Below are 26877 nucleotides of genomic sequence, written 5' to 3'. Positions count from 1 at the left end.
AAGCACAAAATATTCTTGTCTGCTCGTAATAAACATATTGCCTGGTTCCAATCACCTGCCCCCGTCAGGATTCTGCAGATGACCAGGCCTCTCACATGCAGTGGGTATTATGAGCAGGCTGCCACAGATTTACGGCCTGTCCTCTGAGACAGATGAGAATGCAAAAAATAAATGACAGGCTCCACACCCCTGGAGGGGGAATAATGATAATAATAAACACCCCTCTGGGAAACAGACACCCCTGTGATGCCCTGGCTCTTCAGCTCCTCCCATATTGGCATGCCCCACCCCTCCTAAAGCCCCGCCCCGCACCCTTTAGCCCCGCCCACGTCTCTCCAGCCCCTCCTCCCCACAGCCCCGCCCCTCACCCTCTAGCCCCGCCCACGTCTCTCCAGCCCCCCGTCCCCACAGCCCCGCCCCTCCCCCTTTAGCCCCGCCCACGTCTCTCCAGCCCCTCCTCCCCACAGCCCCGCCCCACTCCCTTTAGCCCCGCCCACGTCTGTCCAGCCCCTGTCCCCACAGCCCCACCCCTCACCCTCTAGCCCCGCCCACGTCTCTCCAGCCCCCCGTCCCCACAGCCCCGCCCCACTCCCTTTAGCCCCGCCCACGTCTGTCCCGCCCCCACAGCCCCACCCCCACCCTTTAGCCCCGCCCACATCTGTCCCGCCCCCGTCCCCACAGCCCCGCCCCGCACCCTTTAGCCCCGCCCACGTCTCTCCAGCCCCCGTCCCCACAGCCCCGCCCCTCACCCTTTAGCCCCGCCCACGTCTGTCCCGCCCCCCGTCCCCACAGCCCTGCCTGGCCCTGCTGTGTCCTGCCCCTTGGTCCCAGAGTCGGACCCCTCAGCCTGCAGCCCCGCCCCGCCCCTCTCGCCCCGCCCCGCAGCCCGTTCCGGGGCGGGGCCGGTGACGCCGGAGGCGGGGCCCGTGACGCCGGGAGGCGAGGCCGGGAGGCGGGGCTGGTGAGTCCGGGAGGCGGGGCCCGGTGACGCCAGAGGCGGGGCCCGTGATGCCGGGAGGCGAGGCCGGGAGGCGGGGCCCGGTGACGCCAGAGGCGGGGCCTGTGACGCCGGAGGCGGGGCCGGGAGGCGGGGCCCGGTGACGCCAGAGGCGGGGCCCGTGACGCCGAAGGCGGGGCCGGTGAGGCGGGGCCCGGTGACGCCGGAGGCGGGGCCGGTGAGGCTGGGAGGCGGGGCCCGTGACGCCGGGAGGCGAGGCCGGGAGGCGGGGCCCGTGACGCCGGAGGCGGGGCCGGGAGGCGGGGCTGGTGAGTCCGGGAGGCGGGGCCCGGTGACGCCGGAGGCGGGGCCGGTGACGCCGGAGGCGGGGCCGGGAGGCGGGGCCGGTGAGGCTGGGAGGCGGGGCCGGGAGGCGGGGCCGGTGACGCCGGAGGCGGGGCCGGGAGGCGGGGCCCGTGACGCCGGAGGCGGGGCCCGTGACGCCGGAGGCGGGGCCGGGAGGCGGGGCTGGTGAGTCCGGGAGGCGGGGCCCGGTGACGCCGGAGGCGGGGCCGGGAGGCGGGGCCCGTGACGCCGGAGGCGGGGCCCGTGACGCCGGGAGGCGGGGCCGGGAGGCGGGGCTGGTGAGTCCGGGAGGCGGGGCCCGGTGACGCCGGAGGCGGGGCCGGGAGGCGGGGCCCGTGACGCCGGAGGCGGGGCCCCTCCGTAATAACAAGCGGCGGCCGGGCCTGGCCGGGCCGTGGCGCGGCGCGCTCGGGCCGCGGGGTCGATGTGGCGGCCGGGGGGGCGCTCGGCGCGGCCGGCACAGGTACGGGGAGCGGCCTAGGCCCGCGGGGGCAGGAGAGTGTGGGGGGCTGGTCGAGGGGGGAGGTTGGATCTGTGGGGGGCTGGTCGAGGGGGGAGGTTGGATCTGTGGGGGGCTGGTCGAGGGGGGAGGTTGGATCTGTGGGGGGGCTGGTCGAGGGGGGGACCTGCCGGGGGGCAGAGGGGGGAGGTTGGATCTGTGGGGGGCCCATGGGGACCTGCCGGGGGGGAGGTTGGATCTGTGGGGGACCTGCCGGGGGACGGGGGAGGGGAGGTTGGATCTGTGGGGGGCTGGTCGAGGGGGGGGACCTGCCGGGGGCCAGAGGGGGGAGGTTGGATCTGTGAGGGACTCATGGGGGGGCTGGTCGTGGGTGGGGCCTGTGGGGGACCCATGGGGGCGGAGGGGGGAGGTTGGATCTGTGGGGGACCCATGGCGGCTGAGGACCCGTGGGGGTGCTGGTGGGTGGGACCTGCTGGGGAGGGTGGAGGGCCTGTGTGGTGGGGGAGGATCTGTGGGGGACCCATGGAGGTGGGGGGGGTGAGGATCAAGGAGGAGGAAGAGGACCCATGGGGGTTCTGGGGGGCTGGTGGTGGGTGGGACCTCCTGGGGGAGCAGAGGGTCTGGGGTGGGGAGAGGAGGACCCAGGGGGCTGGGGGGGGAATCTGCGGTGGGAGCAGGGGGTCGGGGGGGGAGGAGAAGGAGGACCCATAGGGGTTGTGGGGGGGTGCTGGTGGCACCTGGTGGGGTGCAGATTGCCTGTGTGGGGGATCCATGAGGGCTGTGGGGGGACGATTGCTGGTGGTGGGTGGGGTTACCACAGGGGTTGTTGTGGGGAGAGCCTTGTGATCCTTCCCCCTGCGCTGCCTCCATTGGGCCAGGTGGCTGCTGCCCTGATGGACCCTCCCCTGTGCCTAATCCTCTCCCCAGGCCACCGCAAGAGGTGACCCGGCCCTGGCTCTGGGGCAGAGCCAAGGGCCATCCCATGGGCCCAGCTCTGCAGAGCTCCTCTCATTCGAGGCGCAGCCTGGCCTGGCAGCGCCCCACGAGTGGGAGGAGCGCTGGGTGTGCACCTGTTGCCGAAGGGCACTGGTGGTGAGAGCTGGGCAAGGTGGAGGCAGGCGGGTTGCTTGCTCCCTCCTGGCATTGTTAGCACCCCTTGAGCAGCATGGTGCTTGTGCCCAAGTGAGGTGGTGGGCCCTGAGCAGAACCCCAGGGAGAGGGAGCAGCAGCTTCCCCTGCCCTTTGGGACCCAAAGAGCTAACGCTGCAGATTAGCTTCTGGCAGAAACAAGCAGTTGCTCCTGAGCAGTAGTGATAGGGGAGATGATGTGACACTTAGGAGTGTTTCTGTCACTGTGTCTGAGCTTTTGAACTGTCTCAAGTCCCTGTGTTCTCTGTTTTCTATCCCCAACCCCCCGTTTCTCCTTCATGTCTTTTGCTTTGTCATCTTTTGGCCTGTACTTCCTACCCTATTCAAGCTGTAATGGCAGAGAACGTATGGTCTAAATAACCAAGCAAAGTTCATGGACTGAAGAGTAATGGACTTGTGCTGAGTTTCTTGGTTATAATTAACTGATGCCTTACTGTTTAAGTAGTCTGTAGTTTTAGTCCGCATTCTTTTCCTACGCTGAAGCCAGAAATTATGATCTATATTTCTCTTGTCTTTATAGGGCCATAACTTGAAATAAAAGCCCAAAGAAAATGACTTTGCTAGAAACTGTATATGGTGGCATAGGGGCTCAACTTCTTCCCATATGAAAAATGGAGGTCTTTGAACACAGTCTACAAGACTAAAATGCTTTTGAGTTTGGAAGTCTTACGTTTTAACTTGCAAGGAGCCACAAAAAGCCTTAGGTTTTACAGTAGTTATTGCCTAAATATTAACTATGAAACTTTTCTTCCCTGGAGAAAAAGCCTTATATCTGCCGTTCGTAACTCTGAGGTTCTACTATACTACATCAGTATTCAGAGTTACAAACTGACCAGTCAACCACACACTCCATTTGGAAATGGAGGTATGCAATCGGGCAGCAGCAGAGACAAAAAAAGCAAATACAGCACAGTACTGTGTTTAAACGTAAACTGAAAAAATTAAGGGAAAATCCGCTTTTTTTCTGCACAGTAAAGTTTCAAAGCTGTACTAAGTCAATGTTCAATTGTAAACTTTTGAAGAAACAATGTTTTGTTCAGAATTCTGAACAATGTCCATTCCCGAAGTGCTCATAACACTGAGGTTCTCCTGCAAATGCTAGTGCTTCCTAAAACTAGGGGGTCCTAAACACTTCCTGCAGCACTAGAGTAACAAAACCCTAAACACAGCTCATTCTGGACTAATACTTTATCAATAATGTATTGTCATTTCACTGTGTAGAGCACTGAATCGTTCAGAATTCAAATGCAGCATTACCTAGCATGTTGTAAAAATCAGACATTGGGCCAAAAAGACCCTTTCTGTAGTGGTTAAGACTGATATGTCACAGTATTCAGGGATTCCTTGATTTCAAGTTACTTTCAGCTTAACTAAGCTAAACTGAGTATAACTGCCTCACATTTCTCTATGGTAACTGTCCTCTAAAGTAACCTATATAGTCGGAAGAAAGAAAAGGAGGACTTGTGGCACCTTAGAGACTAACCCACTACAGCCCACTTCATTGGATGCATTCAGTGGAAAATACAGTGGGGAGATTTATATACACAGAGAACATGAAACAATGGGTGTTACCATACACACTGTAACGAGAGTGATGGTAACACCCATTGTTTCATGTTCTCTGTGTATATAAATCTCCCCGCTGTATTTTCCACTGAATGCATCCGATGAAGTGAGGTGTAGCTCACGAGAGCTTACGCTCAAATAAATTGGTTAGTCTCTAAGGTGCCACAAGTCCTCCTTTTCTTTTTGCAAATACAGACTAACACGGGTGCTACTCTGAAACCTATGTAGCTGGGTGACAAACAGTGGGCAGTGACTAACCACAGATTATATTCAGCAAGAAAACACGTCTTGTGCCAGCCAGTCAGCCCGCCTGGACTCTAGGGGAGATAACAGCATCCTTGATATATGAGTGACTCATCCCTTCTTGCAGACTGAATCTCTCAAGGTACAGCTTAATGCCTCCAGTGCCCACTCATGCTTTACTAAAGAAAGTCTTAGTGATTAATTTTAAAGACCAGTAATTAGCTGGGTCAAATGGGAAGAAACCTATATCTAAACTAGGAAATCTCAGAGCCATTTGATTCTTAGCAGGGGCTGTTCCTGACAGTTCATGGAAGCCTTGTATACTGATAGCCCTTGAATTGTTTAAGTTCTGGTCCACTCACTGTATATTCTAAGTGTGTGCCTGTTCCAAAACTGAATGCTTTTGGTACAATATAGTCATACTTTTTCTCTTAATTGCAGGATGAAGACACTGTTTGAGGAGATCAAAGCATCAATTAAAAATAATCATGATCCAGACCGCTCATTTTGGAGGCCTGTGCTCCCTTGGGGAGGGGTTTTTACTATCAAAGCTGGCCGTAAAGCTGTATCTTGCACACCGCTTTATGTTGAAATAAATCTGAAAAATACTTGCACTATAGATGGATTCTTGATGTTGTTGTATGTCATTCTGCATGAAAATGAACACTTCCCCAAGGAGCTCTCCCTTCATTTAGGTAGAGAGTTTGTGGACTACTTTCTTTACTTAATGGACACCTATAATTTTACAACGGTGAAGCTGCTTTGGATTTGGGACAAGATGGAGAAGCGACAGTACAAATCTGAAGTTCACAAAGCTTCACTGGAAATAGATTTATTTGGAAATGAGCATGATAACTTTACAAAGAATCTAGAAAGTCTCATGTCTACCATTCAAGAGAGCTACTGTTCAAATTTGAGGTGTCCAACTCGTATGCAGGAAGATCCACAGAGAACAATTAACATAAAGTAAGTTGCTGTACATACTGGCATGCAACTGTGATGAAATAAACTTCTTCAAAGGAGGCTGCAACTCACCTTTTTAAAAGATATGTATTTGTCAAAGTGCTAGAATACAACTCTGGTTGTATGTAACTGTAGCAAATGCGTACATCCTGTGTACTCAAATCATTCCTCTTAAGATCTTGCTGTAGGAGACTTAGAAACAAGCCCTTCTGGCCTAGGGTTGGCTAACAGTGTGATTTTTCTTTTTTTTTTTTAAAAAAAGAATATTGCATTCATTGCAGCAGAGCATGTCTCTAATATTCTACACGGCAGTGCTAAAGTTTTTAATTGTTTTTGATGCTCACTGATTCAGTGGGAGTGCTGGCTTGGAGAGCTGTTCAACAAATACTGCTGGGTTGGGCTTTCTTCCCTCCTGCTTGGAGCATGTGATATGAGAATTGCTCTCTTGCATTCATAGCTGTTGACTTATTGTGACTAAGAACTCTCCAGAGGTGCCTGTCATTCATGCGGGGTCCTCGCTACAGATTAACACTTGCAAAATAAATTACCAGCCTAAAATGGATTGGTTTTTCCACAGTAAAGAATAAAAGTAGAAGAGCAACAGTATAGTTGTTTTGCCCTGTCCCAATACTAACCCTAGTAAATGTGTCCCCAGTGGCTTGGTGGAGTTGACCTTTGCAGTTATACCTAGAAATTAACAGAGGGAGGTTCAAATCGACAAAAGCAGCAGGGAGAGGGAGTCTCAAAGTTGAGCATCCTTAACAGAAAAATTTCTGTTGGCAGCTCCAGCTCTCAGACGGAGGGGCTCTAGCACCTCTGATTGGAACTGGGGCAATAGGTTGCTGGGGGAGAGCTACTTTCTCAGGCAGCAAGTTCCCAAACCACTGAGGATACTTCAGATGCTGGAGTAATGTGCTTCTGTGTTGAAACTCTAAATTACATTATTAAGCAAGTTGTTGCACTCTCTACTCTAGTTTCTTAGTAGTCTCAGCTTGTACCCAAGTCCAGAGTGTATTGCACTAAAACACATACAAAGTCTGACAAGAGGGGGGCTAAGAAGTGAGTCTTCATTTCTTAAATGAAGTACATTAGGCCAAAACACACATCTCTGGGGTTATGAATTCTGTTGACCTGCTCAATGATCACTGAAAGAGCTAGAAATGTAGTTTTACTACCTGACTCTCAAATCTGTCTAGCAGAAACTTTGAGAGCTCATGCTGCGTCAGTGGTACCAGTATGAATCATGATCAATGATTCTTCATCCTCCTCCTGCTATGAGGTTTTTATACTAGCAGCTGATGCAGATGAGTTAAAGTTACAACTGCAGCATATTGACCACATGGTAAGGCACAGGGCTCTCTGCTACAGCTTCGTAAGTTCTCTCTTGCAGATTGTGGTGTTTGCTTTCATGGGCTTGAAAATCTGCTGGACTTAAATACTTCAGATTTTGAAGTTTTACCCATTCACTGCAGGCATTGTGCATCAATGAAAGCATTTTTCCAACTTGTAGTGTTCAGTTTCTTAGCTGGTCAGGTCAACCTTACTCTGCTTAATGGTGACCCCGATGCTATGTAATTGTCCTGTGCTTGAATTACAGCGCTGTACCCTCAAAATGTTAATTTCATACAGCAATAAGTGTAGCAATTAAGGCTTTGTTTCCACCATTCTTTGTCTGATTTAATAGTTGGATGAGAAATCACATTCCAAAACAGGTGCTCTAAACTTTTTTTAGAGGTAGAAGAGAAATTTGTCTAATCCCTCATGTCATGTATGAGCTTTTAAGGGCTGGGTCTGTGCGCCGAGGTAACAGCAGTTTAGGTTTAATATCTTCCATACGAGGGACTTTCAGGGGCTTGCTGTTTTAACATTGACTCTTTTAACAGGGGACTCTTAAAACATTAATGCTGCAACAGACCACTACCTTCTAAATATACACTGCTTCTCCAGTGAGGCATGCCAGCTAATCAATGAAGCCTTTCTGAGTGGGTTTAAGGTGGTTTTCTCAGACTGGTTTAAAAACATAGAAATCCCTGTGCTCAATGGTTGTACTGTGAAAATGAACATGGTGCTGAACAGTATGGAGACACCTTTTGAGGTCTATATTTGAAATATGTGATGTATCAACCAAGCACCAGCCCTCCTGTCTATACTCTGTTCTGTATTTCATACATTTCTTCTGAGTAAGGTATTTGGACTACCTGACTCTACACAAACACCAGGGAGGAAGGGAAAGGAAGGTCTGATGGAAAATCTTGTGGGTGATCCTAGAGTACAAAATAGGACAGAGCCTTTTGGCTTTATTATGGAATACATGCCATGAACAAATGTATCGTAACACTGACAAGATGAGATCAGGTTTAGCTGACTGTTTGCAGAGCTGAAAGACTTGACTCTCAGTAGCAGAGTTCTCAATATGACAGTCATGTTCAAGAAAAGTTGGTTTAGAGTTTTAGACAAAATGTTTTCAATATTTGAGTTAAAGTAGCTGGGTTCTTGGACGAGAAACAGCCTTCAAAAGACTTTTTCATGGGATGATTTTTTTTTTTTTTTGTATTGAGTTTAGGCATTACTCTTTATATATCATTGTGGTTAAATGATACTGTGTAAGTACAGAATAAATCTGATCAAATGTCCCTAACTATTTCAGTCCTCCCCAAGAAATTCCTCATGGAGACTTGATTCAGCGGGCAGTAGATGAATTATTCTGTTCCAAGATAGAGCTGTGTGAACAGTATGGGTAAGTGCATAATAGCCATTAAAGTGTGTATTTGCTATCCCAGAGGGTGCACTTGCTCACAGCTAAACAAAACCTTTCCCTTGGATTGAAATGTTCTGTGCTTGGTCTCAGCCCAAAGATGACATTGGACCTCTCAAACGGCACACATTTTTCCATGGGTTCCTGCAGGGGGGCTGCCTTTCATAAACCCAGAACCAGCAGCTATATCCACACCTGCTGCTCCTGCCTACCAAACACGCTGATCTATCCCTGTACAATATAGGGGGCCGAACAGTCTGGAGGGGGGGTGAGGAGAAACAATGATGGTGTAAGGATTAGTTGGCAAAGGAAAATCTGAGGTTCCAAATCTGAGAGGCTTGTGTGGAAGGGAAAAATCCAGGGGCAACATCTGGGGGAAATTTTTGGACTAAGTTGCGGGGAGGGAAGAGGTCAATGAGAGGGGTGAGATTGCAGAATGGGAAGAGCAAAACAGACAGTGGGGGATTGAGTCAGCAGAATGCTAGAGACATTGTCATATTTTTAAGGTCCGGCTTGACAAAGCCCTGGCTGGGATGATTTAGTTGGGGATTGGCCCTGCTTTGAGCAGGGGGTTGGACTAGATGACCTCCTGAGGTCCCTTCCAACCCTGATATTCTATGATATTCTTACAACTTGGTTCGGGTAAATGGATCCAAGAGCCCAGGATGGGGTGGGATGTGGGCTAGGAAGAAGCATGCCAAGCCAGATTCATAATAGTGTTCTCTGAGTTGGTGTTATAGTGTACACTCACCACCAGAGTGCCTCCTTATAGCAAAACCAGACATCTCAGGCCAGACACTTGTCAGAATTATCTGGGTATATCTCAGTCCTATCCCTGCCAGCGGGGAGGCCTCAAGCACTGGTGTCCCTTGGTTCCTTCGGGTCTCTGACTGCAGCATGTAATAGGCTAGTTTCCTGTGGGTTGTAAGACTTGAGTCTAATTTCAGTGGCTGGGTTTAGTGTACGGGTGCTGAGTGGTGCTGGTGGCCTGTGATATACAGAAGATCAGACTAGATGAGCTGGTGATTTCTTCTGATCTTTAAGTCTATAATTCTGCCCCAGTTTCCCTCTGCTAGACCCATCGCCATCTAGCCACTTGTTGATTCTTTATGACCTCAGTGCTCTGGCCAGGTTAGTAGTAGTCCTTTCCCCTCTGAGTGTTAGTCATATACCTCAAGCAGCCCATTGCCCTAGATGAGGGGCGCACGGTCCCTGGCCTCTCTGAGCATGTTGAAGGCCTTACTAAATCATCTTGCTGGGTTTGAAGGGGAAGTGAGGTCTGCACACTCCTCAGGGTTCCAGGCCAGGGCCATGGCATGAAGTGGTTGGCACTACTCTCTCACCCCCTCACTGTTTCTCTGGCCTGTTTCCTACGGGGCCTCTGAGTCAGAGAGAAGGGTCTTCTCTTCTAGAGGATCTGGTTTCCTGAGCAGTTTGTCCCCAGTGTGTTTCTCTAGGCGCCTGCTCTCAGTGGCTTCCCCATCTCTCTAGCAGCCACTGAGCTGGGTTTCAAACCATCCTTCTGGTTTCCCTCCTTAAGACAAGAGGTCCCCCCCCCCACCACCTTTTCCGGAGCTGGGGCTGTGTTTGACAGTCCCTCTGTCTGTCCCCTTAAAGCAGTCAGTATCTCCCTCCTTCAGAGAGGAGTCCCCTCAACTCTGCTTCTGGATCTGGGACTATGGTTCAGGTTGGTAATTTCCTCCCCGAAACAGGAGATGACACAGCCGCCTCCCCCCGCCCTCCACACACACGCTCCTGGAGCCAGGGTTGTAACTTAGGCCAGCTGTAGAGCCTGAGGCACCTTCTTTCAGCTCACCCCTTATCCCCAGTTAGTCCCTAGGCTCCGATGGCTTAGCAGTCGTGACCTGCTGATGACTCCCTTGCTCTGAAGGAAGAGGCAGCATATAAACTGGCTCCCCTGCTAGAGGTCGTGCCCGTTGGCTGGGAGAGAGCAGAGCCTTGCCCTGCCCACTCTTCAAGGCTTCTGGGCCAGGCCTGTGATGAAACAATAATGGGGATTTCCTCCCAAACACTACTTATTACGGGACCATGTCCTCTCTTCCAGTATCTGAGGCCTTTGCACATCCAGCCTCCCAAAAATCTTAAGGACCATGATGTGATGGTGGGGAGCTGATCCCTCACACCACTACCTTTTAGGGGACAGATCACCCCAGTACAGGAGATACATCACTGTAATGCTTGAGTCCCTTTGTAGACCCAGGCCATAGTCCTCCCTTGTCTTCCTCCACTGAGACACCTCCAATTTGGGGTAGTGTGTCTGCTGTGTATTTTGCATACATCACTGCTGACCAGTACCAGAGGACCATTTAAAAATTCCAGCTGAAGGGGGTAACTAGCAACAGTGAAGGATCTGGGCCCCTGCTGCCCCAAGTGTCACCTTTGCATTTAACAGCAGTATCGCCTCAGATTACCAAAAAGAGACGCTTTGGACCCTTACAGTGGCATTTGCAAAGGTGCCTAAGAGTAAGGTGACCAGCTCCTGCTGACTTTCAGTGAGATGTGGCACCTCGTTCCCCCGGGCACCTGAAAGTCCCTCCACCAAAGGACTGCTTGGTTCAAGCAGTAAGTTGGTAAGCAAAGAGTAAACTGGCTAGTGTCCTCTAAATTTACTGCGAATTATTGTTGCTCCTTGGCCTGAGCAGTTAGCCATTCTTCCGGACATAGCTGGGTTGTTTCTCTTAAGAGAGTGTGTTGACATGAGTTTGGTATCTTTGGTGCAGTCTTTATTCACAAAGAATGTACCCAAAGTCCTGTTTTCCTGAGCAGAGCAGGAACAAACGGCCACCAATTTTCTTGCTCACTATTTCCAAGGCTGCCTCTCCATCCAGTCTTGTGCCCAAAGGAGCTCTGCCTCTCTCCCCTCTGAGCCATGCTCACAACTATGTCAGAGGCAGAAAGCCAATCAGTCCCCTAGGAAACTCCTTGGGCTGCATGAAATGGCTGCTGATTGGCCTTTTATGTGTCCCGGTGCCTTGGGCAGCAGCTTCTGTTGGGTCCAGTTGTCATACCTCCATAAAGGAGGTGAGTTGCTGCTTCCCTGTAGCCTGAATGAGGGATAGCCAGCACATCTATCAGCTTTCACAGGTCTGTGATTGCCTGTGGATCATATGCTCAAATAAATTTGTTAGCCTCTAAGGTGCCACAAGTCCTCCTGTTCTTTTTGCAGATACAGACTAACAGATCTGCTACTCTGAAACCTGTGGATCAAAGACACACCGGATGACAGCCATTAACACCTTCCTGCATAATATAAACAAACCAAATTCTACTACAAGACAAAACCTGCCCTAATAAAGTGTAAACCTACAATCATGTCTGGATGTGAAATAAAAACTGTTTAATTGTTCTGCGTGCCAAGTGAAATATTTGCCATTTCTGCTTCTCTACTTGCAGATGTAATGGGTTAAGAGAGTTCACCCAGAGAGTTTTCTGCCATGGGGCACCGCCTTTTGTTGTTTTAAATATGCAGCAATGGAAGCCAGAAGAACTGGCATATGTACCATATCATTTGGATTTATCTGATCACAAGTAAGTATTTTAAAACTATATTTAATGAGGCAAACAACTTCTCTTCATTTCATGTTCTCAGGAGGAGTCCAACAATCCTTTTGAATAATCTGTAAAGGAAAGGGTGTTTTTAGAGTCAATAATTATGAAGCAGTATTGACAGAGTCATGCTCACTGTCAGTTTCTGCTAACTTCTTATTGTCAAAACCCTTTTAGAGCAGTTGTTCTGTTTCAGAACCCACTTTCCTATTTTCTATTAATAAATTATTGTAAATACATCTAACTGCAGATATTTCAAATGTATTATTATAGGACTTAGCATTTTGGTATACAGGGCTCTAGCTGAGACCCAGTTAAGCATCAGAGAACTTTGAATCCAAATTTTACTTCCTTAGCTTTCCTGACAAGGAGAAAGTGAAGGGTGATGTGACTGTCATAGAGGAGCAAAGAAGGAAACTGTTCACCCATAAAAAGAAAAGGAGTACTTGTGCACCTTAGAGACTAACCAATTTATTTGAGCATAAGCTTTCATGAGCTACAAATCACTTCATCGGATGCATACTGTGGAAAGTATAGAAGATCTTTTTATACACACAAAGCATGAAAAAATGGGTGTTTACCACTACAAAAGGTTTTCTCTCCCCCCACCCCACTCTCCTGCTGGTAATAGCTTGTCTAAAGTGATCACTCTCCTTACAATGTGTATGATAATCAAGGTGGGCCATTTCCAGCACAAATCCAGGGTTTAACAAGAACGTCTGAGGAACAGTGAGGGGGGGTAGGGAAAAAACAAGGGGTTTAACAAGAACGTCTGAGGAACAGTGAGGGGGGGTAGGGAAAAAACAAGGGGAAATAGGTTACCTTGCATAATGACTTAGCCACTCCCAGTCTCTATTCAAGCCTATTTCCCCTTGTTTTTTCCCTACCCCCCCTCACTGTTCCTCAGATGTTCTTGTTAAACCTTGGATTTGTGCTGGAAATGGCCCACCTTGATTATCATACACATTGTAAGGAGAGTGATCACTTTAGACAAGCTATTACCAGCAGGAGAGTGGGGTGGGGGGAGAGAAAACCTTTTGTAGTGGTAAACACCCATTTTTTCATGCTTTGTGTGTATAAAAAGATCTTCTATACTTTCCACAGTATACATTCGATGAAGTGAGCTGTAACTCACAAAAGCTTATGCTCAAACAAATTGGTTAGTCTTTAAGGTGCCATAAGTACTCCTTTTCTTTTTGCGAATACAGACTAACACGGCTGTTACTCTGAAACCTGTTTACCCATAAGATTCACAACAGAGCCCCCAGGTAGGCCCCATTTCCTACCTTCAGATGGTGGGGGGAGCCCAGAAGAGCAGAAGACAGGTGGGAGTAAGATGGGTTAGTAGCCAACACTATGGGGATAGACTGAGGGCCTCAGCCCCACCCCCACAAGGTACTGTGTGTCTGTAGTGGTGGAAGGGTGAGGAAGAGGCCCATTGTGTACATAGTGAAAAGATGTGCTTTCACCCCTCCCTGATGATGTGGTAGCAGGAGATAAGCGCACCTTCCCTGGCAAGCGAGGAGAATAGAAGCAAACCAGCAGCAGATCCTGCTCCCCTTCCCAGAGGATTGTGAAGAGGGGTGGAGCTGTGCGCTGGGCCACCCCCCAAAGGCACCGTTGATACAGCAGGAGGGGACTAGCTTTCCTCTTCTGACATTAAGCAGCTAAGGGGTGATCCGTGCCCCCATCCCTCCCCAGAAGACTGCAAGAGTCAGCTGAACTGTGGGCTGCTGCTCCGCCCTCTGAACTCACTGGCAGGGCAGTAGGGGGAGACCTGCTGGGAAGCTAAGAAATCGAGTGAACATTGGACCCTGGAGGATCACAGAGCAGCAGCTGTGCCAATTAGAGCCTCATCCCCTTCCTTCTCTGTGGAAGTCCTAGCAAGTGGAGGGAGCAGCACTGGGCATAAGGATAGAAATACCACTGAGGGGACTGGAAGGGATAGGTGTTTTTGCCCATCTCCTGCTCCCCCTCCCCCCCCCCGCCTTGATCTCTGATCCTAGGCAGTGGTGAAAGGAGTAGAGGGTGTTCTTCTCCCTGGCCTTGTATAAGGTTGGTCAAGCTAGCCTGGAGGCAGCTAGAGTTAGAGTGCAGCACAGAGGGGAACAGCAGCAGGCCTTGCAGTTTCTGTCTCAAACACTGGTGGTGGATGGTCACTGGACAAAAACTACCCAGAAGGGGGAACAGGGCAACGTGCAAACGAAGGAATCTGAGTCCGAAGGAGAATCAGCGGCTGTGGGGATGACAAGTACAACAGTGGCACAGATTAATTCCAGCTTAGCTGTGGTGCTGGAAACCTACGTCAGCAAGTTTGAAGAAAAATTAACACAAACTGGACACTGTGGATAGTCAAACGAACCAGCAGCAGCCATTAGACGTGGACTTAAGAATGATCAGCATTGAGGTGGACATGCAAGATGGGTTTGTTACAGAGGTGTATTGAGGGGTAAACATGTTACAATATGTAGCATACCCTAAATGAGGAGGCTACTCCCTTCTTCAGTAACACTTGAATTATTGCAGTGGGTCAGAAGTCATGGGCAATTAGGTTTTGAGTGGACGTATCCCTGGAGGTCTCATCATGTGATGATCTTTAATTAAAGGTTCATCTTCCATTCCTAGAGACACCAGGACAATCCTGAAGGGTTGGTAACCCTGTGTGCAATAGTGGCATGCAACTAACTCTTGTCTTAACCCAGTGGGGGATAGATTGCCAAGTAGGCAATAAGATCCATTTAAAAACAATATCAAATAATAGCATCACCAGGATCTAAAGAACAGGACATGATGAATGTTTGGGGTTTTTACACCCTCAGGGACTTTACTTTTGCTTCAGAAATTGCTATAACATGCTAAATAGATTGAATGAAATCTTTACACATTAATGAAGTTATTATAATCCTTAGTGTTAGAATATCTCTTAACCATATGTCTGTCTTTGTGAAAAGAAGGCACAACTCAGAAAGAAGCTGGAGTTTTAGAAATTTATTGTTAAGACAAATATTTTGTGAATAAAATGCAAAACTGTTGATTATAATGAAGAAAAATCCCTTGTACGATACATCCCAGGGAGTACTTTAAAGCAGTAATAAGGGGACAGTTACTGGAAAAAGAGACACACAGGCAAAAACCAGGCTGGCTTATAGGAGCAAATTGACAGTTTGCAGAAGCAACCTAACGACTAATAGTGCAGCTTTATATCAAGAGCTTAAAAGAAACATAAAAATAGCTCTAGAAACATTGATAACAAAATCCCAGACAGCTCGCCTGTGGGCCAAGGAAAGGTTCTCTGACTGGGGCACAAGTCAGGCAGATTGCTAGCCAGACTGATCTCTAATAGAAGACGTAGAACTAATTGCTGCGAGGTCATGGTCCTGCTGAGAGTTTCCCGTGTGCATAGCTGTCACAGCACCACCTACTCAGGCCACTTGTGGGCTAGCCACTCCTCAGTTTCCCCTCAGGTGGGATCTCAAGACCCTCCCAGGCAGGATTTACTGCCACACCCAAGTCTTTTTCTGGGCACAGTTTTATTCAAATATAAAAATATCAAAAACATCATAAGTTCTTCTGCTGACCCTGGGCTATGGTGCCCAAAGGCTTTTCTTCCTTGTCTTTCTCGGTGCTGAAAAGAGAATACCCCCACACTACCCTGCCTCTCCTCCCATCCTTATGCTTCAGGGCCTACTGCAGAAGCACATCTCCTCGCAATTGAGTTTTCTCAGCCTTGATCCCTTGTCAGCTGGATCTGATAATTGAACAGGGCTGGCTGGCTCCAGGCCCCAAAGAAGCAGGCCGCCCTGTCACAGCGTATCGTAAACTTTCCCTGAGTTTTGGAGTAAGCATCACTTAAAGGCCACCTGGGACCAAAGCACTAACTTTTGTTGCCGGCCTGTATTAAAATGCCATGCTCAGTGGAGTCATAGGTGTTAGACTGCCCCATTTCTATTAGCTCATTCATTCCTTCTTCCCTGCCAATGCACAACTTCCCTCTGCCACATCATTTAGCAGCAACACGCTCCAGATTGATTTTGAAAGTTATTTTAATGCTTTTTCTTATACTAATTTGGAGTGAAGGGGACAGAAGATAAGCCTTTTCTGAAGAAAGGTCGGACTAGCAATATGATGTTATCTTGCCACAGCCTGTCACCCTTGCTCCAGGAATTGCTCAGATGGACATCAGTCAACTAGGGCAAGAAAACAGCTCACTGAGAGGAGTCAAGGGCAATGCTGGCTCCTCTCTACAACGATTTATAAGACAACTAAATGCCTGCCATTGTAGTAACATTCTTCTTTAGCATTTACTTCCAGAAAGAGCATGTTTGTGATGGTTACATCTTTGTTTGCCTTAATTTGCAGGTACTTATTGGAAGGTGCCACGTTGTTCAATAAAGAGGAGCATCATTATTCTGCAGCTTTCCAGATTGATGGGTATTGGATGCACTATGATGGCCTCAGAAATGTCAACTTAATTTTGTTAAATAAACCTCCAGAATTTCTTCTTTTGTCATCTCTAGTTTATATTAGAGCAGCAGAGAATAAATGGCATATCTAGACTGTGGAGACAAAGTTAAATCACGTTCCCTTCTCTGCCACCAAAGCTGGCCCATCCCAAATGGAGGTCTATATTTTATGTATACTTGGTATCCAAGGAAAGAGTAGAACTACAGTAGTTCTGGTATTGTATCGTCCAATGCTTACTCTAGGTAAAAATTTGAAATTGGAAACACTATGCAATTTTTTAAAACATTTGAGCTATTTTTATACAGGCAAATTTTTATGCTAAAATAAACAGGCAAAAAACCAAGAATGGCTGTATCCTTTGTTTCTTTATTAATATTTCAAAGTAGGTGATAGAAAAATCAGTCTTTCATTTACATGGATTACCTATCATAATGCACAAACAAGGCAGGTAGAATTAAGGTTGCTCAGACAACCTTACTTGTGGCATTTCATGAGTGCTTGACTTCATGGCCTAAAAACATTTTAACATAGGAAATACATTTTAAAAAAAGCTAAGTAAAGCTAAGTTTTTACAACAGAAATAAATATCAGTTATTGAATGCCAGTCTACCTGTCGTCAGTAGCATCTGAGCCCTCTAGAGCAACACCCGTCACTCACTGAAAGGGTGGATTCTATATGCATGAGTATCCCCACTTTACAGACAGCATGGCTGAGCAGTTAAATTTGGCAGATTATTTCTGAACGATAGTGTGGCTAAATGATTGAGTGGGATCTGCCATATGAGATCTGGATTCTCCTTCCAGTTTGTGTAACCTTTCAGTGGGGTAGGACTCTTGCTTAAAAAAAATAAACATTTTGAAAGGGTACTGAATTAACAGCACATCAGCATGAGAGACTTGAACTGCTCGTTCCTTGCCCAGTGCACCATGTTATATGCCAAAAAGTGTGCCGATGTGGGGAGTGGGATCTATGTTACCTAGCTGTGCCTGGCCTGACTGGGGCTGGGGGAGGTGCACAAAAACAGGGCAGTGCATGTGCCAGGCTAACTCAATGGTCACTGTTTTCTGGCAGCATGCCACAAATGAGATGTTAGCAAAATACAGAGGACATGGGGATTTCAAAGCGTGAATAACTTACCCAGTAAACAGCAGTTTGTGGCAAAAGGACTAGCTCTCCGACAAAATTTAAAGTCCTGTTGCAAGTCATGGAATTCTGGAAAAAAGGCCAGAAAATGACATAGTATAGCACTAAGGTTGAGAGACACTGTACATAAAACCTCAAGTTTTGCACGGTCCGCTTTGAATATGCTGATTAAGAAATTATATGAGAATTAAGTGGCCTTTGCAAAATTTTACCTATTCACTTCCACAGTGTCTGACTCAGACTCTGTACTTTGCCCTTTACTGGGAAGTCAGTAAAAGTAACAGCTAGATCATTTAAAAACCAAACAAATGTAAGCCTCCAAAACAGATTTTCAAGGTAGAGGCAGAATTATCAAGCAACCAAACACTAAAATACATTTTACCACGGGGGAAAGGTTGCTGGTAGTCTCCTGATTCTCCAGGAGAGGGCAGCAGAAATCATTCTGAAGGTTCCTGGGTCTGGAACACTTATGTCAGATGAAAAGGAGTACTTGTGGCACCTTAGAGACTAACCAATTTATTTGAGCATAAGCTTTCGTGAGCTACAGCTCACTTCATCGGATGCATACTGTGGAAAGTGTAGAAGATCTTTTTATACACACAAAGCATGCACAAAAATACCTCCCCCCACCCCACTCTCCTCCTGGTAATAGCTTATCTAAAGTGATCACTCTCCTTACAATGTGTATGATAATCAAGGTGGGCCATTTCCAGCACAAATCCAGGGTTTAACAAGAACGTCTGAGGAACAGTGAGGGGGGGTAGGAAAAAACAAGGGGAAATAGGCTACCTTGCATAATGACTTAGCCACTCCCAGTCTCTATTCAAGCCTAAGTTAATTGTATCCAATTTGCAAATGAATTCCAATTCAGCAGTCTCTTGCTGGAGTCTGGATTTGAAGTTTTTTTGTCGTAATATCGCAACTTTCATGTCTGTAATCGTGTGACCAGAGAGACTGAAGTGTTCTCCGACTGGTTTATGAATGTTATAATTCTTGACATCTGATTTGTGTCCATTTATTCTTTTACGTAGAGACTGTCCAGTTTGACCAATGTACATGGCAGAGAGGCATTGCTGGCACATGATGGCATAGATCACATTGGTGGATGTGCAGGTGAACGAGCCTCTGATAGTGTGGCTGATGTTATTAGGCCCTGTGATGGTGTCCCCTGAATAGATATGTGGGCACAGTTGGCAACGGGCTTTGTTGCAAGGATAGGTTCCTGGGTTAGTGGTTCTGTTGTGTGGTATGTGGTTGCTGGTGAGTATTTGCTTCAGGTTGGGGAGCTGTCTGTAGGCAAGGACTGGCCTGTCTCCCAAGATTTGTGAGAGTGTTGGGTCATCCTTCAGGATAGGTTGTAGATCCTTAATAATGCGTTGGAGGGGTTTTAGTTGGGGGCTGAAGGTGACGGCTAGTGGCGTTCTGTTATTTTCTTTGTTAGGCCTGTCCTGTAGTAGGTGACTTCTGGGAACTCTTCTGGCTCTATCTATCTGTTTCTTCACTTCCACAGGTGGGTATTGTAGTTGTAAGAGTGCTTGATAGAGATCTTGTAGGTGTTTGTCTCTGTCTGAGGGGTTGGAGCAAATGCGGTTATATCGCAGAGCTTGGCTGTAGACAATGGATCGTGTGGTGTGGTCAGGGTGAAAGCTGGAGGCATGTAGGTAGGAATAGTGGTCAGTAGGTTTCCGGTATAGGGTGGTGTTTATGTGACCATCGTTTATTAGCACCGTAGTGTCCAGGAAATGGATCTCTTGTGTGGACTGGACCAGGCTGAGGTTGATGGTGGGATGGAAATTGTTGAAATCATGGTGGAATTCCTCAAGGGCTTCTTTTCCATGGGTCCAGATGATGAAGATGTCATCAATATAGCACAAGTAGAGTAGGGGCCTTAGGGGACGAGAGCTGAGGAAGCGTTGTTCTAAGTCAGCCATAAAAATGTTGGCATACTGTGGGGCCATGCGGGTACCCATAGCAGTGCCGCTGATCTGAAGGTATACATTGTCCCCAAATGTAAAATAGTTATGGGTAAGGACAAAGTCACAAAGTTCAGCCACCAGGTTAGCCGTGACATTATCGGGGATCGTGTTCTTGACGGCTTGTAGTCCATCTTTGTGTGGAATGTTGGTGTAGAGGGCTTCTACATCCATAGTGGCCAGGATGGTGTTATCAGGAAGATCACCGATGGATTGTAGTTTCCTCAGGAAGTCAGTGGTGTCTCGAAGGTAGCTGGGAGTGCTGGTAGCGTAGGGCCTGAGGAGGGAGTCTACATAGCCAGACAATCCTGCTGTCAGGGTGCCAAGGCCTGAGATGATAGGGCGCCCAGGATTTCCAGGTTTATGGATCTTGGGTAGTAGATAGAATATCCCAGCGCATTATTAAGGATCTACAACCTATCCTGAAGGATGACCCAACACTCTCACAAATCTTGGGAGACAGGCCAGTCCTTGCCTACAGACAGCTCCCCAACCTGAAGCAAATACTCACCAGCAACCACATACCACACAACAAAACCACTAACCCAGGAACCTATCCTTGCAACAAAGCCCGTTGCCAACTGTGCCCACATATCTCTTCAGGGGACACCATCACAGGGCCTAATCACATCAGCCACACTATCAGAGGCTCGTTCACCTGCACATCCACCAATGTGATCTATGCCATCATGTGCCAGCAATGCCCCTCTGCCATGTACATTGGTCAAATTGGACAGTCTCTACGTAAAAGAATAAATGGACACAAATCAGATGTCAAGAATTATAACATTCATAAACCAGTCGGAGAACACTTCAATCTCTCTGGTCACACGATTACAGACATGAAAGTTGCGATATTACAACAAAAAAACTTCAAATCCAGACTCCAGCGAGAGACTGCTGAATTGGAATTCATTTGCAAATTGGATACAATTAACTTAGGCTTGAATAGAGACTGGGAGTGGCTAAGTCATTATGCAAGGTAACCTATTTCCCCTTGTTTTTTCCTACCCCCCCTCACTGTTCCTCAGACGTTCTTGTTAAACCCTGGATTTGTGCTGGAAATGGCCCACCTTGATTATCATACACATTGTAAGGAGAGTGATCACTTTAGATAAGCTATTACCAGCAGGAGAGTGGGTTTGTGGGGGGGAGAAAACCTGGATTTGTGCTGGAAATGGCCCAACTTGATTATCATACACATTGTAAGGAGAGTGATCACTTTAGATAAGGTATTACCAGGAGGAGAGTGGGGTGGGGGGAGGTATTTTTGTGCATGCTTTGTGTGTATAAAAAGATCTTCTACACTTTCCACAGTATGCATCCGATGAAGTGAGCTGTAGCTCACGAAAGCTTATGCTCAAATAAATTGGTTAGGCTCTAAGGTGCCACAAGTACTCCTTTTCTTTTTGCGAATATAGACTAACACGGCTGTTACTCTGCAACCTGTCATTATGTCAGATGGTGGTTGCAAGAGTAGACTCCTCTGTCCTTAACTCTTTACGGTTGTAGTTAGCCATACTGTGTATCTGGGGCTAAGTTTTAAACTTATACTGGTTTAATGGGACACTTTTAGTTACCTAAACTAATCTCCCTGCTCCCTGACCTTCTCACCTGTGCTCTACCTGAATTCTCTCTCTCATGCACTCACTCTCTCATCAATATAACTGGGACTATTTGTGGTGAAGGACCAAGGACATATGTTTCTTCCACAGTAGCTTTTCCAATAAAATATTTTGCAAAAACACAACCCATTCAAGAAGGTCAAAGGCCCTTTAATGCATGTGCTGAACCTTCACTAAAAGAAAGCAGCTTGTATTGTGGCATTCTGTGTTCTACACATGCAAAGGAAATAAGAGCAATGTCATTCATCAGCTTTTTGGCTCTGCCACATCCCTTGGGTTTGCAGTGGAATGAATGGCACAGCCAGAAAGCTGGTGACCCACCTCAGTCAAATACTGGCAAGCATTGTTTTACTCTGTACAACTGAGCTTGGATCTTAGTTGAGGTCCCTAGTTGTTGCTGAAATACAAGTAACTACAGCAGAGCTACTGTCCTAAAAACTTTGCAAGGGCTACAAGACATCTGAGAATTTGGGATCCTGGAAGAAAAACTCTGAAATTGAAATGTGGCTTACATGAAAAATTGTACAGCTAGAATACACAAAGTTTCCCATACTGCTGAGGTGAGGTTGGGTTGGGGCACAGCGTTCTCAAACATGCAGTGGTCGGAGCCTGAGACTGCTGAAAACTTTGTGCCCAGAGCTGACCTCTCCCAATCAGTCCTACATATTCACAGCCTTGAGTGGGGTTAGAAAGTGACCACATTTCCTTTTCCAATTTAATTGTCACAAGGTCACTAGATACAAATTTCAAGACATGGAAGATGGAAAGGAAAGATGTCCTTGTTTAAATATGGCTGGGGCTCAGAAGATCTGGATTCAATTCCTAGATCTGCCACACACTCCCAGTGAGGTAGCAAAGTCTGCACATGATATAAAATTACTCAAGATGGTTAAGTCCAAAGTTGACAGCAAAGAGTTACAAAGGGATCTCACAAAACTGGAGGACTGAGTAACAAAAAGGCAAATGAAATACGATGTTGATAAATGCAAAATAATACATACTGAAAAACATAATCCCAACTATACATACAAAATGATGGCGTCTAAATGAGCTATTACCACTCAAGAAAGATCTGGGGTCACTGTGGATAGTTCTCTGAAAACATCCACTCAATGTGCAGCAGCAGTCAGAAAAGCGAACACAATGTTAAGAACCACTAGGAAAGGGATAGATAAGACAAGAGAGAAAATATCATATTGCCACCATATAAATCCATGGTACCCTCACACCTTGAATACTGCATGCAATTCTGGTTGCACCATCTCAGAAAAGGTAGATTAGAATTGGAATAAAGTACAGAGAAGGGCAAGAAAAATGATGGGGGGTATGGAACAGCTTCCATAGGAGGAGAGATTAATAAGACTGGGACTGTTCAGCTTAGAAAAGAGACAACCAAGGGGGGAGATGACAGAGGTCTATAAAATCATGACTGGTGTGGAGACAGTGAAGAGGGGAAGTGTTATTTACCCCTTCACATAACACAAGAATCAGGTCCTCACCCAATGAAATTAAGAGGCAGCAGGTTTAAAACAAACATAAGGAAGTATTTCTTTACACAACATACAGTCAAGTTGTGAAACTCATTGCCAGGGGATGTTGTGAAGGCCAAAAGTATAACTGGGTTCAAAAAAGAATGTGATAAGTTCATGGAGGACAGGTCCATCAATGCCTATTAGCCAAGATGGTCAGGGGCACACCTCCATGGTCTGGGTCAATGATGAGCTGCCAAAATCTTAATCGGTTCCCTATAAAAGGTTCTGATTTAAGGGATGTGCCAAGAGGTGGAGGGGATGGGGGTGTAGTGGCAGGGAAAAGATTGCACAGAGGCAAAAGGGGCTTGTTGCAGGGGGTGCAGTGGCACAAGGGAGAAATGGGCAGGAGGGGGTTGTTGCAAAGGGCTGGCAGGTGGAGGTGTGTATGTGCCCAGGGTTGTTGCAGGGGGGTGAAGGTGGCAGGGAGGGGTTTGCACAAGGGAGGAGTGGGCAGGGTCTGCGAGGTTGATGCAGGGGTGAAGGTGGCTAGCTGGGCGGGGGGGTGCCGGGTGGAGGTTGCCCAAAGGCAAAAGTGGTAGGACAGGGTGGGTTGTTGGGGTACGGGGTGCACAGGGGAGAAGGTAGCTGGTCAGTGGGTATTGGAGGGGGTGGCACTGGCAAGGGGGAGGGATGCCCGGATTGCTCCCACATACACCATTCCCCAGGCCAGGGAATGGACCTGCCCACCCCCTGGCACTCCGCGGGCCCATGCAGCTCCCTGCGGCCCGGCTAGGTACCTTGCTGGCAGAGTAAACACCCAGCTTCTCCGCCCAAAGAGCGGAGCACAGCTGCATCTTCTTCCCCATGCTGCGGGCTGAGCTGGGCTCCCTGCCACCCCCAGGGCTCTCAGCAGCGGTGGTGGCAGCCAGCCCCCCTGTCCCCGAGCTGGGCTCCCTGCCGCCCCCGGGGCTCTCAGCAGCGGTGGTGGCAGCCAGCCCCCCTGTCCCCGAGCTGGGCTCCCTGCCGCCCCCGGGGCTCTCAGCAGCGGTGGTGGCAGCCAGCCCCCCTGTCCCCGAGCTGGGCTCCCTGCCGCCCCCGGGGCTCTCAGGGGCAGCGCAGGCAGCCAACGCCCACCCCCCCCCCCCCCATGCCCGAGCCAGGCTCCCTGCCACCCTGAGGCTCTCAGCAGTGGCAGCTGCTGCTAAGAGCCACAGGGATCCCAGCTCACGGCACGGGGAAGAAGGTGCAACTGCTAGTGCTAGACCCTCCCCTTCCCCGCTCCGCCGCGGGCTGCTTCCCTGGGGGAGGGACTGGCCGCGCCGCGGGCTGCTTCCCTGGGGGAGGGACTGGCCGCGCAGAGGGTGGCTCCTCTGGAACTGGGAGGCAGAGAGCAGTGGCAGCCTTGTGCTCAGCTGTTCAAAAAATGTTTGGGGGGCACTGCTTTTTGGTGCCCCCAACCACTTGGCGGACTAGGCAGCCGCCTAGGGCGCCTAGTGTTTGCACTGGCTCTGCCCAGCAGACCCTCCAGAACTCCACGCCTACCCGACCTCCCCCCGTTCCCCATCCCCTGACCGCCCCCCCTCTGAACCTCCGCCCCCTCCAACTGCTCCCTGCCCCTTATCCAACCCCTCCTCCCAGCCCCCTTACCATGTTGCTCAGGGCAGCGTGTATGGATGCTGCGCAGCCCGCTGGAGCTCGCAGGCCCACCCCCTTATCATGCTGCTCAAAGCGGCAGGAGCTGCCGAGCTGCCCAGAAGCGGTCCAGAGCACTGGAGCCGGCGGCGTGGCATGCTGAGGCTCTGCGAGAGGGGGGATGGTGGGGGAGAGGCTGGGGGAGCCTCCCCAGCCGGGAGCTCAGGGAGCTGTAACAATTTTTAACGACCGGTTTGCGCGAACCGGCTCCAGCTCACCACTGGTCTGGGTGTCCCTAAACCTGTGACTGCAAGAAACTGCTACTGGATGACTGCAGATGTATCACTCAAAAATTTCCCTGTTCTGGTCATTCCCTCTGAAGCATCTGGCACTGGCTATTGCTGGAAGGCAGGATACCAGGGTGGATTTGATTTAAAATCAAATCTATTTAAATCACTAGTCAGGAAGACTCGATTTAATCATGGATTTCTACATAAAAGTGCATTCTTGTTGGTTGTTATAACTTTAATACATATTCTTCACAACTCCGAGATAGATGTAGGTTTCGTTTTTAGATGGTACACACTGTACATTTTTAAGTGATTTATTTTGAAAACTTTTCAGATTAGTTTTACACTATATCAGAAAATGACTGATTGGTTATTCATTTAACAAAGGTAACTGAAGCAGATATTTATGGCGTCATTGAGAGGTGAACTATCTCCAATTCAACAGGTTAATCATTAATATTTGGAGGATTTTCTTGCTATGCTGTATTAGGAGGACATCACCAGACAAACATTTCAATTGTTTTATTTAACTAAAACAACAACATTATGTATTCTGGATTTTTTTCTTCAACAGCAAACATAATATTTTAACAAAACAAGCATATGAATTTTTGAACTTAAACATTCACGTTTTTTAAAATCAGGTTTGTTTTTGTTAAAATTGTTTTAAACTAAAATAGTTAAATGAAATATATATTTTTTAAAAACAAAAATTAAATAGACTGTCAACCAGGTCAACATCAGAAACTTAAAATATTGGCTTCTGCAGCTAACTCAGTCTTCACCTTCATTTTTCTGTTTTTTCATAATCTGGCTAAGGAAAACAAGCTTTCCTGCTTTTTCAGGTCCCAAACGATTTCTCAATTTGGAATGAATTAGTCCAAAAGGAAGAAAATATTCTTTCTACACCAGCAGAAGCTACTGCTGTTAGAAGTGAGATCATCATTTCAACAGTCTCTGAATCCAAGTGCTTAAGTGACTTCCACCAGTTCACTGCTGTGACTTTCTTTAAAACATCATCAGCAAACATATTTCTTGAATGGTTCACCCTTAGCTCTGAAGTTTATATAGCTGGCATTATGGAGGGATGATTGCTGGATGTCCATATCATAGCCAACTCCTCTTCAGCAGTTAAGGTTTGACCTTGGTTCCGAGTATTGACAATATCTACAAGAAAATGAGCTGGAGATGGTGCTTGTCCCATTCGTTTTTTTAATGCTTGTAATTTAACTCTGTCATTGCATATTTCTCTTTTTCAGATCACACTCAGTTCCTTCCAAATTTCAACAGCATCAGCAATAAAACAGCTATTTCCCTGCATTTTGTGCAAGGTTATGGAAATAGGCTTCAGGGTACTCAGCATGTGTTCAACCTTTCTCTTAAGCCCAATGTTGAGAACTTAGGCTGTGACAGTGCCATCTATTTTTTCACAATTTTGTTCACAAACTGTCATCAGATTAGGCCAGTTCTTGATACAGTGCTCAAAACAGTCCACTACTGAGTTCCTTCGCATGTCTTGTAGGAGAGTTAGCTTGGTTCCTCCCACTTTTTCAGAGCAGCTGCTGCAAAGTGATTGTTACGGGAAGTATTTTGCAATTTCAACAACATTAGCCTTTATTTCTGGAACACTGAAGTCTTTGGCTAGGAGGTGCATCAAATGAGCACTGCAACCGTATGTTATTGGCTTGGGACTCTCTTCACTCTCTTCTAAATAATTTCTTCTCATCTTGGATACATTTGCAGCATTGTCTGTGACCAAGCTGCGTACTAAACATTTGAAATTTTTTTCAGTTTGTTATAGCTTTTACTGCTACTTCTTGTAAGTATTCTGCTGTGTGTGCATTTCCTGATGTAGCAATTGTTTCTGTAAGGAAGACATTCCTTTCTTCTGTTATCACACAAGCACACACAACAGCATCATTGTGGACATTGCTCCACCCACGAAGACTCAGGTTAACGATTTTATCCTCTAAACCCTTAGCACACTGCTCAGTTTCACTTTCATACACTTTATCCAGCAATTTGCCTGCAACATCTGCTCTGTTGGGTGGACTGTATCCTGGTCTTAATGACTGAACCATGTTAATAAAGTGTGGGTTCTCAATCATACAGAAAGGAGAGTTTGTTGCATAAACAAACTGGGCAATTTTTTCATCAGTTACCTCTTTTTGTAATCTGCTGGTTCTTATCACAAACTAAGGTTGTTTCTGGATGATGGAGATTTTTTTTTCCTTCTTTTTGCTACAGGTGATATATACTGTCGCTATGTGA

At 47.7% G+C, this 26877-nt stretch overlaps 1 protein-coding gene across 2 annotated transcripts; it reads left to right on the top strand.

Annotated features, from left to right (window-relative positions):
* Window positions 1-1637: 1637 nt before the first annotated feature.
* On the top strand, window positions 1638-16816 carry C6H14orf28 (chromosome 6 C14orf28 homolog). Of its 2 annotated transcripts, XM_043549266.1 has the most exons (6): window positions 1696-1766; window positions 4674-4863; window positions 5163-5687; window positions 8332-8421; window positions 11854-11988; window positions 16366-16816. In XM_043549266.1, the coding sequence occupies exons 3-6, from the start codon at window positions 5164-5166 to the stop codon at window positions 16559-16561; spliced, it is 945 nt and encodes a 314-aa protein (XP_043405201.1). In that variant the 5' UTR covers window positions 1696-1766; window positions 4674-4863; window position 5163; the 3' UTR covers window positions 16562-16816. The 2 variants fall into 2 exon arrangements, with proteins under 2 accessions (XP_037757342.1, XP_043405201.1); XM_037901414.2 differs by lacking the exon at window positions 4674-4863 and having other exon boundaries at window positions 1638-1766.
* The last annotated feature ends 10061 nt before the right edge of the window (window positions 16817-26877 follow it).

Source organism: Chelonia mydas, chromosome 6 (genome assembly GCF_015237465.2).
Source record: "Chelonia mydas isolate rCheMyd1 chromosome 6, rCheMyd1.pri.v2, whole genome shotgun sequence".
NCBI classification, from domain to species: Eukaryota; Metazoa; Chordata; order Testudines; family Cheloniidae; genus Chelonia; species Chelonia mydas.
Note: the sequence above shows the minus strand (reverse complement) of the source record. Positions and strands in the feature narration are given on the sequence as shown.

What these genes read in the sequence shown, in the direction of transcription:
- C6H14orf28 (XM_037901414.2), top strand. Translation starts at nt 5,164, where the DNA reads ATGAAGACACTGTTTGAGGAGATCAAAGCATCAATTAAAAATAATCAT. An exon ending in CAGAGAACAATTAACATAAA is followed by an intron (nt 5,688 to 8,331) that starts GTAAGTTGCTGT and finishes TAACTATTTCAG; the next exon opens with TCCTCCCCAAGAAATTCCTC. An exon ending in TTGGATTTATCTGATCACAA is followed by an intron (nt 11,989 to 16,365) that starts GTAAGTATTTTA and finishes CTTAATTTGCAG; the next exon opens with GTACTTATTGGAAGGTGCCA.